Source organism: Vigna angularis, chromosome 3 (assembly GCF_016808095.1).
Source record: "Vigna angularis cultivar LongXiaoDou No.4 chromosome 3, ASM1680809v1, whole genome shotgun sequence".
NCBI classification, from domain to species: Eukaryota; Viridiplantae; Streptophyta; class Magnoliopsida; order Fabales; family Fabaceae; genus Vigna; species Vigna angularis.
In genome coordinates, this window is record NC_068972.1 from 389,815 (window position 1) to 407,045 (window position 17,231).

General features: G+C 32.3%; 1 protein-coding gene across 8 annotated transcripts in view; it reads right to left on the reverse strand.

Annotated features, from left to right (window-relative positions):
• The window catches only part of LOC108325790 (callose synthase 9), a 33,738-nt gene extending 17,539 nt beyond the window's left edge, over positions 1-16,199 (reverse strand). For 2 of the 8 annotated variants that reach the window (XM_052875531.1, XM_052875527.1), the window contains exons 1-27: positions 16,005-16,199; positions 15,530-15,555; positions 14,691-14,908; positions 13,675-13,772; positions 11,894-12,057; positions 10,996-11,092; positions 9,587-9,697; positions 9,383-9,508; positions 8,609-8,698; positions 7,742-7,839; positions 7,529-7,646; positions 6,804-6,935; positions 5,843-5,919; positions 5,686-5,764; positions 4,477-4,599; positions 4,187-4,289; positions 3,973-4,096; positions 3,659-3,848; positions 3,482-3,534; positions 3,230-3,290; positions 2,994-3,075; positions 2,860-2,909; positions 1,404-1,490; positions 1,182-1,267; positions 975-999; positions 689-783; positions 508-589 (exon numbers count right to left, since the gene is read on the reverse strand). In XM_052875531.1, coding sequence (XP_052731491.1) covers positions 508-589; positions 689-783; positions 975-999; positions 1,182-1,267; positions 1,404-1,490; positions 2,860-2,909; positions 2,994-3,075; positions 3,230-3,290; positions 3,482-3,534; positions 3,659-3,848; positions 3,973-4,096; positions 4,187-4,289; positions 4,477-4,599; positions 5,686-5,764; positions 5,843-5,919; positions 6,804-6,935; positions 7,529-7,646; positions 7,742-7,839; positions 8,609-8,698; positions 9,383-9,508; positions 9,587-9,697; positions 10,996-11,092; positions 11,894-12,057; positions 13,675-13,772; positions 14,691-14,892 — 2,553 coding nt within the window. In that variant the 5' untranslated portion in view covers positions 14,893-14,908; positions 15,530-15,555; positions 16,005-16,199. Of the gene's footprint in view, positions 1-507; positions 590-688; positions 784-974; positions 1,000-1,181; positions 1,268-1,403; positions 1,491-2,859; positions 2,910-2,993; positions 3,076-3,229; positions 3,291-3,481; positions 3,535-3,658; positions 3,849-3,972; positions 4,097-4,186; positions 4,290-4,476; positions 4,600-5,685; positions 5,765-5,842; positions 5,920-6,803; positions 6,936-7,528; positions 7,647-7,741; positions 7,840-8,608; positions 8,699-9,382; positions 9,509-9,586; positions 9,698-10,995; positions 11,093-11,816; positions 12,058-13,674; positions 13,773-14,690; positions 14,909-15,529; positions 15,556-15,733; positions 15,834-16,004 lie in introns of those variants that run through there. The other 6 variants (XM_052875530.1, XM_052875529.1, XM_017558872.2 and 3 more) reach the window with 6 other exon arrangements.
• Positions 16,200-17,231: the final 1,032 nt, after the last annotated feature.

Genomic DNA, 17,231 nt, shown 5'->3' on the forward strand with positions numbered 1-17,231 from the left:
GTAACTAATACAAATCTAGAAGGCACAAATTGTAGCTACTGTGGGGGTATTCACCTTTATTGCAAACTTAATTGATGTATCCAAAATAGAAAAATAACAACGACTAACGTATAAGTGACATCCCTCATTTTGAGCCCAATTTTATGGAGATTGAGTTCTCTAGAAACCAAAAATCTTTAAGAGTCTGTCATTTGTAACAGTAAAAATTGCAGTAGCCAGCACAATGTCAATTAAATTGTATTCAGATCCTAAAATTCAGAACTGAAACAACTACAAAAATAATGAGTTAAGGCGTGGCAAAGATTCTCAGATGCGACTAGACTATATCATGAAATTTATAAATCCATTAACTGCTACTGAGATATCATTTGATATCCTACATACAATAAAACTATCAAATATTCTAGCATAAATATAAAAAATGAACAAATTCAAAGCATTTGATTTAACACTCAAAAAATGCCTTGACATTATAGCTTGACAATTATCAAAATATAATTGAATTACCTTGCTTGAAAGTAGAAAAAGTGGCCACTGAATCATCGGAAGATCCCCAGAATTCTTAGGCATTAAAAGCAACTCCATTTCACTGAGAGCAAAAATGGATGACCATGCAGGTGTTAAGTATGAAGTAAAGAAAAAGTATAAAATAAGATGAAAAAAATGAATAGCAGTTTCTATTACTCACAAGTTAGTTACATAATCCTCCTCCCTTAGATTTCTTACGATCTCATTCCAAAAGGGGGCAAACCGGGCAGCATCAACCTTGCTATTCTCTACAACCTTTAGATGAAAAATAATTTAATGAGTAATATTTGCTTAAGTTCAAAGCATAGGATCAACCAACATGAGACCTGTTTCTGTAACCTTCCCACCAACATAAAGAAGTTTCTTAATTAAGAATTAGTACACGATATCATGCAAATAAATACATGGATTTAAATTAATTCCTTTTTTCATAGCAAAAGACTGACCTGAACAGAAGACTGATGGGAACTCCTGAAAACATAATATTGAGGAAAAATAATATAAGCGTATACAAATAGCAATACTTCAAGGAGAAAAACTCATAGAAGAGTGAATATAGTCTGATATAGCTACAATATAGGTAGGACATATGCAGCTAGATTATACAGAACTAAAATCACAGAACAGGAAAACTATCATTTCTCGAGCGGCACCTGTTAGGTAGAGGAACATGAAGTGTGCTCATAAAAGCTCCAGGAAACTGCTCAAAAAGTTTGTGTAGTGCCTCCAATGACCTAATCTGATGAGCCCATACAGCCACAAAAATATTATGGCAACTAATCTTCATTTCTAAATTGTACAGGACAGGACTAGCAAAAGGTAAAACATATAAATAATAAATAGCCAACCATAACAACTTAAAAAGCAATACTTACCTCTCCCAGTCTATCTCTTGCACCTAGCAAGAATCCCAAGACAGCCGATGCAACTGTGTAAAAGATATAAATATCTAGAAGATACATCTGAAAGAATGAGAATAAGCAAATTGGAAGCAGCAACCAAAACACCCAAAAACATAGGAAGGGAAAAGCAACTTTGCATAACAGTTAAATTTAAGGGAACAAATATAAACATCAGAATAGGGTAGTGGTTTTAAGAAATTAATTTCCAGTTGCACATTGCTACTGATTCTATCTCGTCCATTCTTCATTCCTTGCAAAGATCCAAGAGTACTCAAGCCAAGACTGTAATACAAGCCTTTTTCATTGGTGTTATAAAAGCTATATGGACAAGCAAGGACAAGATCAGCTTTGATAATCATACCCTAACAATATCCTACAACTAGTCAAAAACATGATTTGGGTTGACTTTAATCAAGATGGTAATTGTTATACTGGTTGTATGAAATCCAATGTCCAAGAGCTCAGTGTTCTTTTTAAGGTTTGAAGTAAATATACATCCTAGAAAGGTGCGATCATATGTTACTGTTTTTTTGGTATCCTACTCCTTGTCATTGGTTTAAATGAATTGATCAGCGGTTAAAGTTTTTCCTGGCATATCTATTTGTCTGGGTACTTTTAGAGATCATCAGGCATCCATTGTGGTTTGTTTCTCTTAATATCTCGGCTTTCAATATGCCTTGTATGTGGAGGTGATTTCGGCTATGGAAACAACTATCTTCAAAGGCTGCACTAAACCTTGGATTGAGTATGATTCTGAAGTTGTTAATCATGCTCGATCCAATAAATCTATTATTCCTTGGGATCTTGATAGTAGATGGTTATGTTTTGTAAGAAGTAATACCACGTGCATTCACTTCTCATACTTTTAGAGAAGACAGTCAATGTGCTGATAAACTTGTTGAGTTTGACACCAGATCTCAAGGTTAAACTTGATCAATAATGTTCCTAGTTATGCTGCATATGATTGGCGCTGATTGTGGTGCCACATACATAGTTATGCCTTACCACTTATTTTTATTAAGAAAAAAATGGGAGACCAAAATATATGTTTTTTCAACCAACAATAAAAAAATATTATATCCAATGCAAGGACAACTAAATCAGCAAAATACATCACAGTACTTCAGAAACTCCTGAAGATATCATTTTTAAACTGCTCAAGAAAGAGCTTTTCCAGTGAGAAACTTTTTGTTAATTCAAATAAAGCTAATCCAAACATGCTATGAGACTTCATAACAGAAACTCGGTGCCTGAATAACTATAACAAGCTATATTAACAACCCAGTAACTTCACACTGCAATTTAAGCTCTCGTCAGACATATTTCCTCATTGAGTAAGAGAAGTTAAAGGAAATAAGATATCCTCCTGTTATGATTAACATATTTGAAGAAGGGGGTGGGAAGTAAAAATAAATGGCAATGTACTTACAGCAATCACAGGAGCCCACACACTAACAACTGTCAAAGCATTATGATTATCTGCAACAGTAGCATTTTGATAAATAATAATATCAAAGAAAAAACAGAAAATATAATGACCACAGCAATCACACCAATGCTTACTTTTAGAGACAAAATCGTGCCAAGAGTAAACTATATTATTCTCTTTTATAATATCCTTTGTCGGGTCCACCAGTGGCCTTATCTACAAACCACAAAAATACGACAGTCAAAACATACAAGCATATGAGCTCACCACCAGTATATGTATCTTCATCATACACACACATGAACAAATTTGTATAATTCCAAATGTATCTACAAATAACAAGGGCATAGCTAATGTATGTAACACTAACCTGAAGAAAGTAAGCAAATGCAAATTTTCCACTCAAAACAACAAGCCAAAACAGCATATACCTGAGAAAAAAAGCAAGGCATGTAAACAGTGCAACAATGCAACTTCAGCATGTAAAATTAATTACAAAGGACTCGTCAATATTCAAAAGAATTGTATATCAACAACTTCAAAGGAAGAATCTTGCTTTTACCAGAACATGTATTATATCATAAATTTAGAAATCTGAAAAAAGACAAGATCAGGTGCATACTTTATGAAATCTGAACTCCTTTCATACATTCCCCGTCCTACATAATGTCGTTCCTTTATAATTCAACATAAAAACGATCATAAATGCAAACAAATCAATCAGCATAATTCCCATGACAAAGAACAAACAAAACTAAATGAATTAATATAATTAGCAACAAGTGAAGACATAACAAACCTGCCGCAACCACTTCACAAACCGAATTAAAGGCCAACGATCACATTGATTTGTCAGACGATGACATGCTGGTATCCGCATGAGGAAACTAATAAAAACTTGGACACCAGCATAAATCCCTATGACAATTACATATAATTTGAAAACAACCGAGTTTCCATTTGCTTTACTCTCTTCCTGGAGTGCTTTTCTGCAGTCAAGCACAAACAGATGGAAATGTATAATTACTTACAAATTAGAAAAATAAAAACAAACTGATTAAAGGATGACGATGCCTAAAAGAACAAAATTATTATGATAGAAAGCACACGTACACATAAATGAAAGTTAAGAAAACTGAAGCCAGGCTGAACCAAAGAAAACGTAAGAAAATTCTAGAGATGGCTAAGCGTCTTGTTGTTGAATATGCACCGTACATCATGAAAATATCAAGAACACCTAAAAGAGAAATGAAAATTTGAAAATATAAACAAATAAATAAATGATGACAAGAAAATACATGATGAAAGACAATTGACAAATACATACTCTCAAAAAATTTCATCACAAAAAATGTAGGTCCAAGACTAAGAACCTCTCGCAAAGTCTTGGCATTGAATTGTCCATCATTGAATGCAAGGATTGCTAGGCCCTGAACATTGACAATAAAAAAAAATCACCACGAAACAACAAAAAAGTAATACCCGGATGAAGAAACCAAAATGCCAGTTAAGATCAAATAAGTCACACAAGCCTAACCAGAAAGAAAAACCAAAACTTGGTGCTAAAAGCATTTGCCAAAATTAGATGACTATGTGAGAATATGTGCAAGTACAAACCTGAAACATCATGACAAGAAATATCCACAATCGGTGGAAGCTATGATAAAGATGAAAAAAGGTTCGATGTTCCACAAAAGATGTTTTTCCCTGATGCCTGCTGCTGCCAGAAATAAGCATTTTCTGGCAGTATAAAATAAGGAATAGATAAGTAACCAAAGACATCAACCAAAGAAATGTAAAATAAGATACTCGGTTTATCAATAACTCAATAAGACATTATGATCCATCATATATGGATACTTATACTGTCAGACATTTCAGTATCTCGCTAACAGTAGAATAATGTGCACAAGTAACAGCCATCCATTAAAAAATAGGAACAACAGTAGGTAAATCATTCAGAGAAACTGAGAAAATAAATGTGAAATTTTATCGAACTGTAAAAATGAATTGATTATAAACAGAAAGCTATGAACTCAGATATTTATACAGAGGAATATCAAGATCCAGACTGAGTGCTATAGAAAGAAATTGCATTGCATAATGTAATGAAATTAGAGGAGAGTTGATAGGATATAATGTGATAGTTTATAATGAGTAATGTGTGCAGAATAAAAGGAAACAGTTTAAGAATTAGTTGTGAGTTTTGGTTATTTGGTTGGGGGCCTTTAAAAGAAGGCAGGGAGCTCTTGTGTCAGGGCAAGGCACTTTTTGATAATCTTGTAGATTGAGCTTTGGCTCTTTGTGAAGGGGAAACCCTTGGAGGAGTGCTCTCCTATTCTTTGTGTTCTATACCGTCGATATACAATAAAGAATATTACTCTTTTGTCTCTTTTTAATTCGGGGTTCCTATCAAGAGTCCAACAAAATTGTCATTGAAAGAAAACTATATCAATATTGAATTCAATAAGTACATTCGGTAGACTTAGTAATTCAGTTACAAAATCCTATGTGGATCAGAAAGCTATTGAAAGGAATACAAGTAATAATTGACATTATTAGTCAGTTACAACTGAAAACAGAAAAACACAACAAAATTCTCATTGAAAGAAAATTATATCAATATTGAATTCAATAAGTACATTCCGTAGAGTTAGAAATTCGGTTACAAAATCATGTGTGGATCAGAAAGTTATTGAAAGGTATACAAGTAATAACTGACATTATTAGCCAGTTACAACTGAAAACAGAAAAACACAACACTAATTTACAACTGACAACAAACAGAAAAGAGAAATATCTCTAACATTTGCAGACAAAACAAACCTTTGATCTGGGATGAGGCTTTTGGAAAAAAGGAGAAGTTTTGCGCCAAGGCCAACTAAGCTCAAAGCAATGGAGGGACCTTAAGAAAAAAGGGGAATAAGCAAACAGAATAAAATAAAAACGAAACAGCCAAAGATGGTTAACAAATAACTTATACCAGAAATACTCGTTAAAATCATCATAGTTTCTCCAGGATGAATGTGGTGCTTTCCCATTATCATTGTTTGCAGCTTCCTGAAGTCCACGGAAATAAATGGGAAATTTATAATTTTATACCAAAAGGATACACTAAAGTTCTAACTTAATGAAAATTACAGTAGAGAAATCTAAAAATAGAGAGTAAGAAATTTGAGCTAGTACTTGAAAGATACACAGTACATTAAACTTAATCCAGCATAGAATAAATTAATGAGCAAATAAAGGGCGAAATTCATGTTTAAATATACAATGCAATAATTTGTTATTTGAATATCAAGAAACCAAGTTAATGACAAATTTTGTATAGGATTAATTTACCACCCTGTCTATCTTTGCAGGACTAGGTTGAGTATTATGTAAAAAATAAAGGTAAAATAACATGATATCTCACAATTTTCTAATCAAATGACCCTAATAAATGGTTGTGTATATTTTTCTCATACTTCATTGTTGACCGATAGTGTCATAGTAATCATTTGGACAAATCAATGAACATAACCAACTTATTATTTTATTACATAACATGAGGATTTATTAGTATTCATAACTTCTTATAGAACATCAGGAAGACACTAATATCCACAAAAAACATCATCATAATTAAAAATTTGCCTATATACTCTTAAAGTTCTGCTTTCTGTTTATTGTTCTCATAAAACTCATACAGCCCAATCAAAAACATTTTCAAGACTGTTTTCTCATAAAATAAAAAGCGAAAACAGAGAACACACAATTCAAACACACTCACAGACTTACCATTAATGCCAATTTATATGCACACTTCTTGGAGTAGTTAGACAATCTTTCTTAAGGAAAAACATTTTCTTGTTTATCAGATTAACATAAGCCACAATCTAATTTTGGGGTCATCAGCTAATTTTGATGTATGAGATTATAGCCGAAAAATTGGTGAAACTTACTGCAGAAACAATATCATATAGAGGAAAGATAACATTATCAAGAAACGAAACACCCTCCACAGAATCAGAAGTGCAACTATTAGCTGGCTGTGCAATCTGCTGTCTTAAAATTTCATCCATCTCTCTAGCCATCTGCATACCATATTCATAACAAAAATTGTAAACAATACAAAGATGAACATGCAAAAGCAACACAAATAAAAAATCCAGGTAAAAAGAAAAAGAAAAAATTGTATTGCAGAAAATCAAATAACATGAAAACATTGGTAAGAAAAATATTCACCAAATATAAATACATTAGTTAAAATACATACAAATTGTTTTAGAGAATCATTCAAAAATTTATGAATAATTTACTTAAGGTGAATTGTGAAAAGACTCTTTTTATAGGATCCAACTTTTGTTCAGAGTTATCAAAAACAAAAACATTTTTTCTTTTTAAGATTATACTTTCCTCAAGAACACGAGCATAATTTTTATAAATATTGTTAATCCTATCTTTTTAACTAAGAAAACCTTTGTTTGGTTCATAGAATAGTATTATTAGGCATAAGAGATATATTGGACATCATACAGAATTCTTCTAACTACCAATTCAAAAGCCTAAGTACTTATACATCATGGGTAGAGATTCATAAAAAAATACCTATTCCACAAAATTTAACTCAAGCAAAATCTTTAAAGAACCAACAAAAAAGCTGACTCAATTTGTTCACCAAACTTACATGATGGAATATGTAGCACAAGCATTCTGCTAGAAACCTGATATTTGCAGCTTCACCCCATATTAGGAAGTACAAAGAAACATATAATATTTTCTTCTCTTTACTGAGAGCCTCCATACTGAACAAGAACCATTAGACCCTCATTCAATCTTAGCAACCATAGACTGGTCAATACCAAATAGATTTAAAACAAAACAAGGATAATAATAGTACCTGCTCCAAACAGGCTGAATACATAAATAATTACACCAGCTAATGTAATTCTGAAGGGACTTGAGGAATACTGCCTGTACAGCAGCTTCATCCAATTTCTGGAATCAAAACAAAATAGACAAGTAAAGAAAAGAAAATACAAAAATGCTTGTCAACATCTGTGAGACAAATCTGTTAAAAAAAAGGATTATCAATTATAATTACTTATCTTATATGCACATATTCTTGTGAGTCAGTTTACAATTTTCCTTATCAATTTATTTGAGCACAATATTTTCCCTTCATGGAACCATTTGGAAGTCTAATATTCAAGTTTTTCAACTCACACTAACACCCCATACTTTAGTCATATTGCAACCGATACCCACTCCAATTTATTATATTACTTTGAGCCATATATTAAAGGTAAGTTTTTCACTTAATATTGAATGACCAAATTACCCATTTCAACAAAATTTCAATTCTCTCCCTCAGAGTTATTGATACTGTCTGTAAAAATCAGCCCATTACCCACCTTGATACATGTTATACATGCAGGTATCCATATATACACAAGGCTACTTGATAATTTTTTTATAAATTTCAAATAAAATCATTTAAAAGTTATTCTTCATATACTTTGAGACACATCTCAAATAGTGTTGGTTCGATTTAGATATTGAAATACTTTAAAAAAAACTATAAACCAATAAAAATCCATATGATCAAATTTTATATTTACCATTTTCTCAGAGCCCTCAACAAGAAAATAATCATATTACTTTTCACCATGGCTTACAAAATTTCCAGGCCCATCACCCATATTGATCAATACAACAGAACAATATATAAATCCCTCAAACTTGAAAGTAAAAAATAAAAACTTACAGGTTCAGCTTCATCTGGAATTCTAAGACGAGATTGCTCATTTGCAAGCAGGTGGACTATGTGTTCGTGCTGATTAGCTACATTATCTTTCTGGAAGCAACATGTTATTATCATAAGCAACAGAGAAAAGGACCCCACAAGAATACAAATGCATAAAACAGCTTTCAACCACAAAACAAGACCAAACATATCATAACAAAACAAAAGTGTTTACTTCAGATAATTAAGATAGAATAAAAGTCAGAACGTTAAACTACGAAAAACTATTAGTTTTCAAAGTATCAATAAATTGATTGTTTCATTTTTCAGTTGTGACACCAAATAATTTAAACTTCGGGCAAGCATGACAACAAAATGGATGGGAAAGCCAATCTAACAATCTCTACAAGTTCTTGGAGAATATTAATTAAACAGTGGTTTCTTTCAGTTGATTTATACATAAATCTTTTTGGGATGTTTAAGTGGAAAACATTCCTTTCTAGAACAATTTTGTTAGTTGTATTACTAGTTAATCCAATTACTAGTTATAACTTCCCCATAACAAACTTGAAAATTAATCACTTATTTTAAAGGATAAGAGGAAGAAATGGAATATGGGTAAAATAAAAGAACTTTAAATCTACAGTAAATACACTAAGATTAGCCCATAATCATTGATATATTCTAAAAATATTGCAAATTTTGAGAACCCAATAAAAAAATAAATATTTTCTACAATTGAAAGATTCACGCTAATCTGGACTTCAAAAAACATGGAAATCATAGTATACAGACCTGAAAACCAAATATACACTGCAAAAAGTCGAACACATTAGTGTTCCTCGATGAAGGAATGAAATAGCCCCTGGGCAACTCTGGCAAGCCATTGAAATACTTCAAAGCTGACATTGCTGCTTGCACCTAACAATCATTTTTTTCAGGTAAAAATAAGTTAACCTGAATAGTTAAAAATTTGGAATCCCAAACAAAGTAACTCACCTCAGGTAAAGAAACAATAGCATTTGTTGAAGAAGATGTGTCTAAGGGGATGATGTTGTACGCAATCAGATCCTCTGTCAAAGCAGAATCTGAGTCCATAACCCGCTTCAGCTGTAACAAAAACACATGAATAGATGTTGAAGTTCAGAAAGTATTCCCATGTGATTGCATGGTAAACGGAAAAACAATAACATACATCCAAACTCCAATTCACCAACACAATCATTTTAACTTGAAATAATTTTTCCCACAATCCTTGTTATGAAGCCAATTACACCCGGAGGAAAAATAAACAAACACAATAGGAAAAAAATACAAATGAAATCAGATAATACTAAGCCCAATAAATTATAGTTCCACACTCAAAAAATACACTAAAAATAAATATATGCAAAAAATATACTAACACCATAAACATCGGCTTCCTTCATAAACCAAATTCAACTCCATCTAAAAATCCTTTACCCATGCAACAATAATAGAAGACTCCTCACTATTGCAATGCTGGATTATAATGCTTGTATTTAACACAATAATCTTAGAAGAACCAAACTGAAGATAGAGCTAAAGAGGATGAACAGCACATGAACTGAAAAATTTATCATAACATCACACTGAAAACATTAGTACAAAAATGTGTTTATAGGCCTTGCTTACTGAAAGCTGTACTAACTAATTAATTAAACATACAGCTGTACAAAATGACTTACATGATAAATATATAAACTTTACGGACAAACTTGTTTCTTCTAATATCCCCCTCAAATTCAAGGAGAAAATTTTTCAGAAGAAATATACTACACAATGAGTTTGCTTCAAAGAAACATAAAACGAACTGAAGATAGAGGCCTACTAACAAATAGACCAGATAATCTTTGGTACAAGAATTACTGTACCAAAGAATTATTTGAACAGACACTGTCCAACACCACCTGCTATGCCAACATATAAACCCACCAACAACAGAATCCCGGTTTGCTGACAGTAAAAATTCTGAAGTATCTTCTGGACAACATCAAAATAACTGGTATACAAGGATCGATCAAAATTAAGAACCGGTAAGAAGTGAAAAAGAAGGAAGGTGAGAAAACAAATTAAAAATAATAACACAACCAAGGGATACAAGATCATAAATTCTAATACAAAGTTAAGAAAAATAGAAAGTCCACAAACAAGTTCTGCCAAAGGATCTGTCTCAAACATTTTACTATTATTTTCACTTTATGTATAGAACTGAGATTACAAAAGAAGTAAAAGAAAATTGACCAAAAAGAGAAATCTCTCAAAATTGCAAACCAACTCAGAAGCACGATAAACAACAAAGCTACATCAGAAAGATAATCCATAAAAGTAAACAAAAGCATGAAAATGGTAGTTTATAAAGAGTGCCAGGAAAGCATGAACACAACCTCATCTGGAATTTCGTCACTCAGCTGCTCAAGTACTGTTCCCAAAACCTTTAAGGTGGCAAACACCCTTTTCCTCTTCACAGTTTTGCGCTCCAACCTGTACTCAGAAGAAAACAATTAATGTGAAATACATCTGCATATCAAACAAAACAAATCATTAATTAGCCAAGTCCACAGATGGAGCTTTGCCACACGGAATCAAGAAACAGTTGAAAGGCATCGTCTACCAGACTGGTACCCTTCAAGAATGATAGGGAAGTCAATAAAAAGTAGGCTAGACCAAAGGATGTATGCAATAATTTCAAGCAGTCGGGAGTTTGAAAAAATGATTGTCCAAGAAAGGGAACAAGAATCAAGTAGTGTCCAGTATTCAAAATGGCATCTTGTCTAAAAGTGACTTGGTGTTGATGGTAAATTATGCCACCTCAGGATGGTTAGATTAGGCTCTACATGGATAAAATGCACAATGGCATTGTTTGGACTCTCGCCAATGTCCAATATAACACTTTATCCATTGGAGTCGGGGATGAGAAAAGTTACGAGTGCCAAGGAGAAGCTGGAGTGATTCATATCATGGGGAGAAGTGGTTATGTGGTGATGCAGGGAACCAAGGAAGGAAGTATGTATGTCCTTTAGGGATTGGATGTAACAATGGAATTTCAATTCAGTTATACTTTCTCTCATCTCTCCATGAACTCAATCAAAACTAGTTAAATTTTATTGCAAATAACAATAAAACTTTATCCACATGGGTGGCGTAAAGGAATCTGACAAAACAAACAATTAGACACATTTATAAGTTATTTTAAGGCATGTAGTACCACAACAAGAGAGGGAAAGAGGAAGCACATGATAATCCAAATCAGTCTTATGCCATTTTCTCAGTCAAAACACATACTCGCCAAGATCCCGACTAAAAGCACCAGATTCCCTCAACTTCATTTCTTCCTCACGTAATTTATCCACATTATTCTTTTCTCTATAACTTTTGTAGAACTCTTGTAACCGAGCTACATCCTGACTTCTATCTATGGTTCCAGCTTCTCTTTTAGCCAGCTTTTGCTGAAAATATAAACAAATAACAGATTATAAAAATTATACCAGCCAATGAAATGAGATAAGCAGTTCACTAAAGTGAAGAACATAATAAGGACTGTAGAAAGTTAAGAATAAAGGGAGAACAAAAATGTGTAGATCATAAAATGATAGTCTCCCTAAAGAGTGCATGTAAAAAATTATCTAACATTCTGCTTGAACAGACAGTTGTAAGTTAGAGTTACAACACAGTTGTAGCAGATCTCTGTTGAGATTATATTCAACACAAATATTCAATTTCAGTTTGTTTGATTTTGTCCATGTTCTTCATCTCTCTCATCTTAATATTTGGTCATTTTCCCTCATTTTCCATTTGGTTCCTGAATCATAACAACCAGCCCTGTCTGATTCCCTGACTCAGGTGCTTGATCAACACAATATTCAGTAGTTTGGCCCATCTAAATGTCCTGATTAAACTTACATTTGAACTTGGAAATGGGCAAGTTTTGCATATTTCTTCCTCTGGTTCCCTTTCATACTTTCTTTCCCCTCTAAATTGCAATGCCTTACTATTTTCACATAATTGACTTCTTGTAATTTGCATAACGAAAAACAAATCAAGTGACAAGGTCCAGAGCAATAAACTAGTAGTTGTAGTCAAACATATTCCAGCTCATGATCAATTACCAAGCTGCCATATCCTACCATTTCTATTGAATAAATTCTTCTTTGTCAAAGATAAAGTCCCAAGCATGCAACTAGTAGTGGTAGTTCAACACAACACAGCTCAAGATCAATGACCTAGTCACTATCTCCTCTACCAAAAATCATTTTCTGAGGAACAAACTCAAAAAGTGTTTAAACTCCATTCTTTGGCCTATGACTCACCCACCTTGAGTGTGGGGGGGTTTGAAGTATGTACTCGATTAATGTTGGAAAATATCCTACTAAGGGTCATCCCTATCCAGTCTTAGTTGTGGCTTCTGTAGCAGCGATCCTAATTGCAGCCACAAAGGTGTAGGTTTAGTCCCATATTGACTAAAGATATAATTTAAATAAGCTTTATAAGTCTTTGTCCTTCCTCACCTAACAATGAGAGTTTTGTGGTACTTAGCTAGACCCTAAATAAATTCTGAAGTTATTAAAATTAGTCTAGCTTTGACAGCTGGCTATACCTGTTTCAAACTTTCCAATTTACTAGTAATATAAGTTCCTGTGGCTATAAAATCCCTGATGTAAAAAATCTCTAATTAAGTGGAAAAAAAAATACTTTCAGCACCTTCAATTACTCTTGACTCAAATTTAGACAGATTAGAAATTTAAAAATAAAAAATAGAAATGAATATGAAGCTTGATCTAAAGCTCTGTTAGCCTTAAACACTAGCAACAGGCATAGACTAATTGTGAACATGTCGGTTAGGTAAAGTTTACAGCAAATTCAAAGACAAGTCATGCAATAAATAAAAACAGAGTCAGATTATATGAACTTTCCAAAAGGTCTGTAACTGAGGCTATACAACAAAATTTTAGCACGCCAATCAAGCACCACAGAATCACAGACAAAAAAACATACCGATATGCACAACTCAAGTATTCCAAGCGCAACTACTTTTATTTAACACAAACCTAGACTAAAACACATACCTTGATGACAGACATCAAACCAGTCTTGAATTGTAACACACCTCGGCCTTCACTGTTAGGGTCCAAATTTTGAGATAAAGAATATGCATGCTCACATACTGCAGACAAATAAGAATTGTTTAGTGTTGCAGAGTACCTACAGGATTTTTTAATAAAAATATGTGAACAAAGGGATTTTTCCATTTTTAACCTTTCAGGTTTAACAATTTCTAATCTTACACCAAATAAGAAACCAGAGAGATGGTATGAAACAGTAGAACTTCTAATGACTCAAAAAACTATGATATGCTGTGGCAAAGAAAGTAGCATTGCCAGTTAATGATAACTGTAATCAATGTAAATATCAGGACACAGTATGCAATCATTTGCTGTTTACATTAGAATGGAATGGTAGCATCTTTAAGGGTGTCCTACACAAACACCCAAATCCTTATAGTCACACGGTTTCAAAAGAGCATTGAAGAAAGTTGGATGAAGAGCAAAATAAAGAAAAAACTAAGACCGGTGAAAAGGTTTCATACTGAACTCATGTGGGTAGGAAACACAAAATTTAAGGAAATAATTCACTAATTCCAAATATACCCATCTATCATTTCTCTCCTTTGGTGTGAATCTCCATTGATTCTAAGCATGTTATTAAAGAAAATAATTATATTAAACCAAACATTTGGGTTCAACATTTCTTTCTTTTCCACTTCTTTCTTGTTTTTCTAATTCAAGCCATCTATTATTCTTATCTCTCCAATCCCTCATCCTAAACATAATGTCCAACAAAGAAAACTATATATTATAAACTAATTTTAAGCACAAGTTTACTTTATTTAATAATTAAGAAATAATGTCAAGTTCTTGTTTTTATTCTCTTTTTCCTTGTTTTCTTCACACAACATTATGCAGAATTGCAGACAATACCTTCAATGCCAAATAGCTTATTTATGTATTAGTTAAATATTGGAAAGAAAATTATTAAATTAAAAAAAATATGAGGGAAATAAAGCAAGATGAGACAAAAATACATATTCTTGAGACACTGGGATCATCATCTTGAATTTCGTCAGCAACTCTCAAAATTTCATCAATATCCCTATTTTTAGCTAGGGCAGATGGTACATTTCCAGCAATGCCACCAACTGGTCGTCCATATGCATCTTCACCAGTCCTTTCCCTTCTCAATGCAGCACGGACTAACCGCTCCCAAAGTTCCTCAGCTCGAGACATTTTCTATTAATATAAACTGAAAACAAACATGTTAACATTAATAATTTACATCACAAATGTAAAAAACAGAAACCATTATTGCAGGAAAAATGTAAGTACAAATCAAAACAATCAGCAGTTTAAACATAATATATTATTTTTCTACAAGTAATAGGAATTGAATTCCTCACATCAATTAGGAAACTAACTTTTCTTGAGCTGCCTTACTAGTAAAGGGTAAGAAATATAGCCAAAAATAACGTCTGGCGGCTAAGATAGAGCAAAAAAGAGAAAGTTCACTTGATCCAACCGATAAACAAAACTAAACGAGTCATATGTTCACCAATATCTGTTGTTAAATTTCAAACGTTCGCTTGTACAATCCAAAAATACAGAGTGAGGATACAACCATGCATGCAAAAACCAATTAGGAAATGCATGCCACAACCGAATCTTGGCAAATTAAGAACTCGAGTGATGTTCAAAGTGCAATACAGAATCTTGGCAAATTAAAAACTGAGTGATGTTCAAAGTGCAATACCGAATACAGAGTAGCTAGCAAGAGAGTCGTAAAATCCTCACAGTACTTACTATATTTTCTTGAACTTAAAGATTCACAGCAATATCAAACTATGAAAAAAATGATGAGAAGACTCACTGGAACAAGTGGATCCACTTCAACCTCTGCATATACAATCAAATCAGTAGCACCAGTAAACAATCCACAACAAGCCAAATTCTCTTCCAAGTTCAGTAAAACATATGAAATGCTACAATGCAACAAATTACAACCATAGCAAAGGAAAGACGAGCTTCCATCTCCGCATTAATTTTTTCTTCGAAAAACAAGAAGGCAACAAACCTAAAAAACCCTAGATAGGGTTCCGAGTTGAAAAGAAGCTGAATCGCACCCTGATTAGTAGAAAGCGTTGGTTTTAAAAGATCACAAACAAAACTTCAGGCTACAAACAAAAGATCACAAGATTCAAACTAATAGAAACTACATGCGGTTCCGAAACTTCACTTTGATCGAAACAAAAATGGAAACACTGAGATCGAAGAGCTTCCATTTCCGCATTAATTTTCTCTTGAAAAAACAAGAACGAACGGAATAGCAAAAATAAGCGACAAACCTCAAAAACCCTAGATGTAGGGTTCTGAATCGCACTGATCAGTAGAGAGTAGTCTTTGTGCTTCGTTGGTTTGAAAAGGGGTCTTTGTGCTTTGTTTGTTTGAAAAGCGTGAGAGGAATAAGAGATAGAATAACAAAGTTAAAAGAAAAGGAAAAGAAGTCCACAACCGGCATCCGCCATACGCCATAGCGTTTGGGTTAGGGTGTTATTTAAACTTAAAGGTAGAATAGTAATGAAAATAATAGTTAACTTAATAGGCAAGTATACCTGTAATATTTTTTTAGTACACAACGTAGTATATTGTGTTTTTACGTAATTGGGAATTAGGTTGTTAGAATTATAAACAGTTATTTGTTTTAATAAATGATCATTTATCATGTGTTTTAGATTTTATGGAAATAATTAACCGTGAATATTTTTTTTGTATTTTTTTTATAGTTTTAATCTTTATTTACAGAGGTAAATAATTTTAATCTGAATTTTAAATTCAAATAAAATGTAAAAAATGATGTCATGTGCGTTTTAACATAATTGCGAATCAAGCCGTTCGAATTATGAACTGTTATTTCTTTATTAAATGATTATTTATTTAACGTGTGTTTTAAATTTTATGAAAATAATTAGTTGTGAACTTTTTATTTTTTACATTTTCTACTAGTTTTAATCTTTTATTTACAAAGATAAGTAACTTTTATTTTTATTTTTTTAACTCAACTTCAATGTAGAGATTGATTCAAACGCATAAAATAATAAAAATGCAGAATAACATAAACATTGAAAAAATGTAGTTGGGAAATTGAACTTGAATATCGACATTGATGTAGTATAATCAAAATATTAAAATATAATATAAAAAATAAACAAATTATGTTTTTTAATTATAACATTTGGTATAAATTATAATCAAGTCATTACTATTTGGTTAGAAACAATATAATAAGAAACACTCTTTAAAGTATTATAACATCTCCTTTAATAGTTCAAACCATTTAACAAAACATTATAGAACATGTACTCAATATAGAGCCATATATACATAGTGACAAAAGTTATAATTTGTTAAAAAGAAAAAGTTTATATAAAATAGGATTTGATTATAAAATATGTTGCTACTTTATCCTTATCCTAATTAACTGCGACAACTTCATTTTCTCATAATTAAGTAATTATTGTAAAAAAAAACAAATAACAAACACAAAAGAAAAATATACCAAAAGAACAATTATA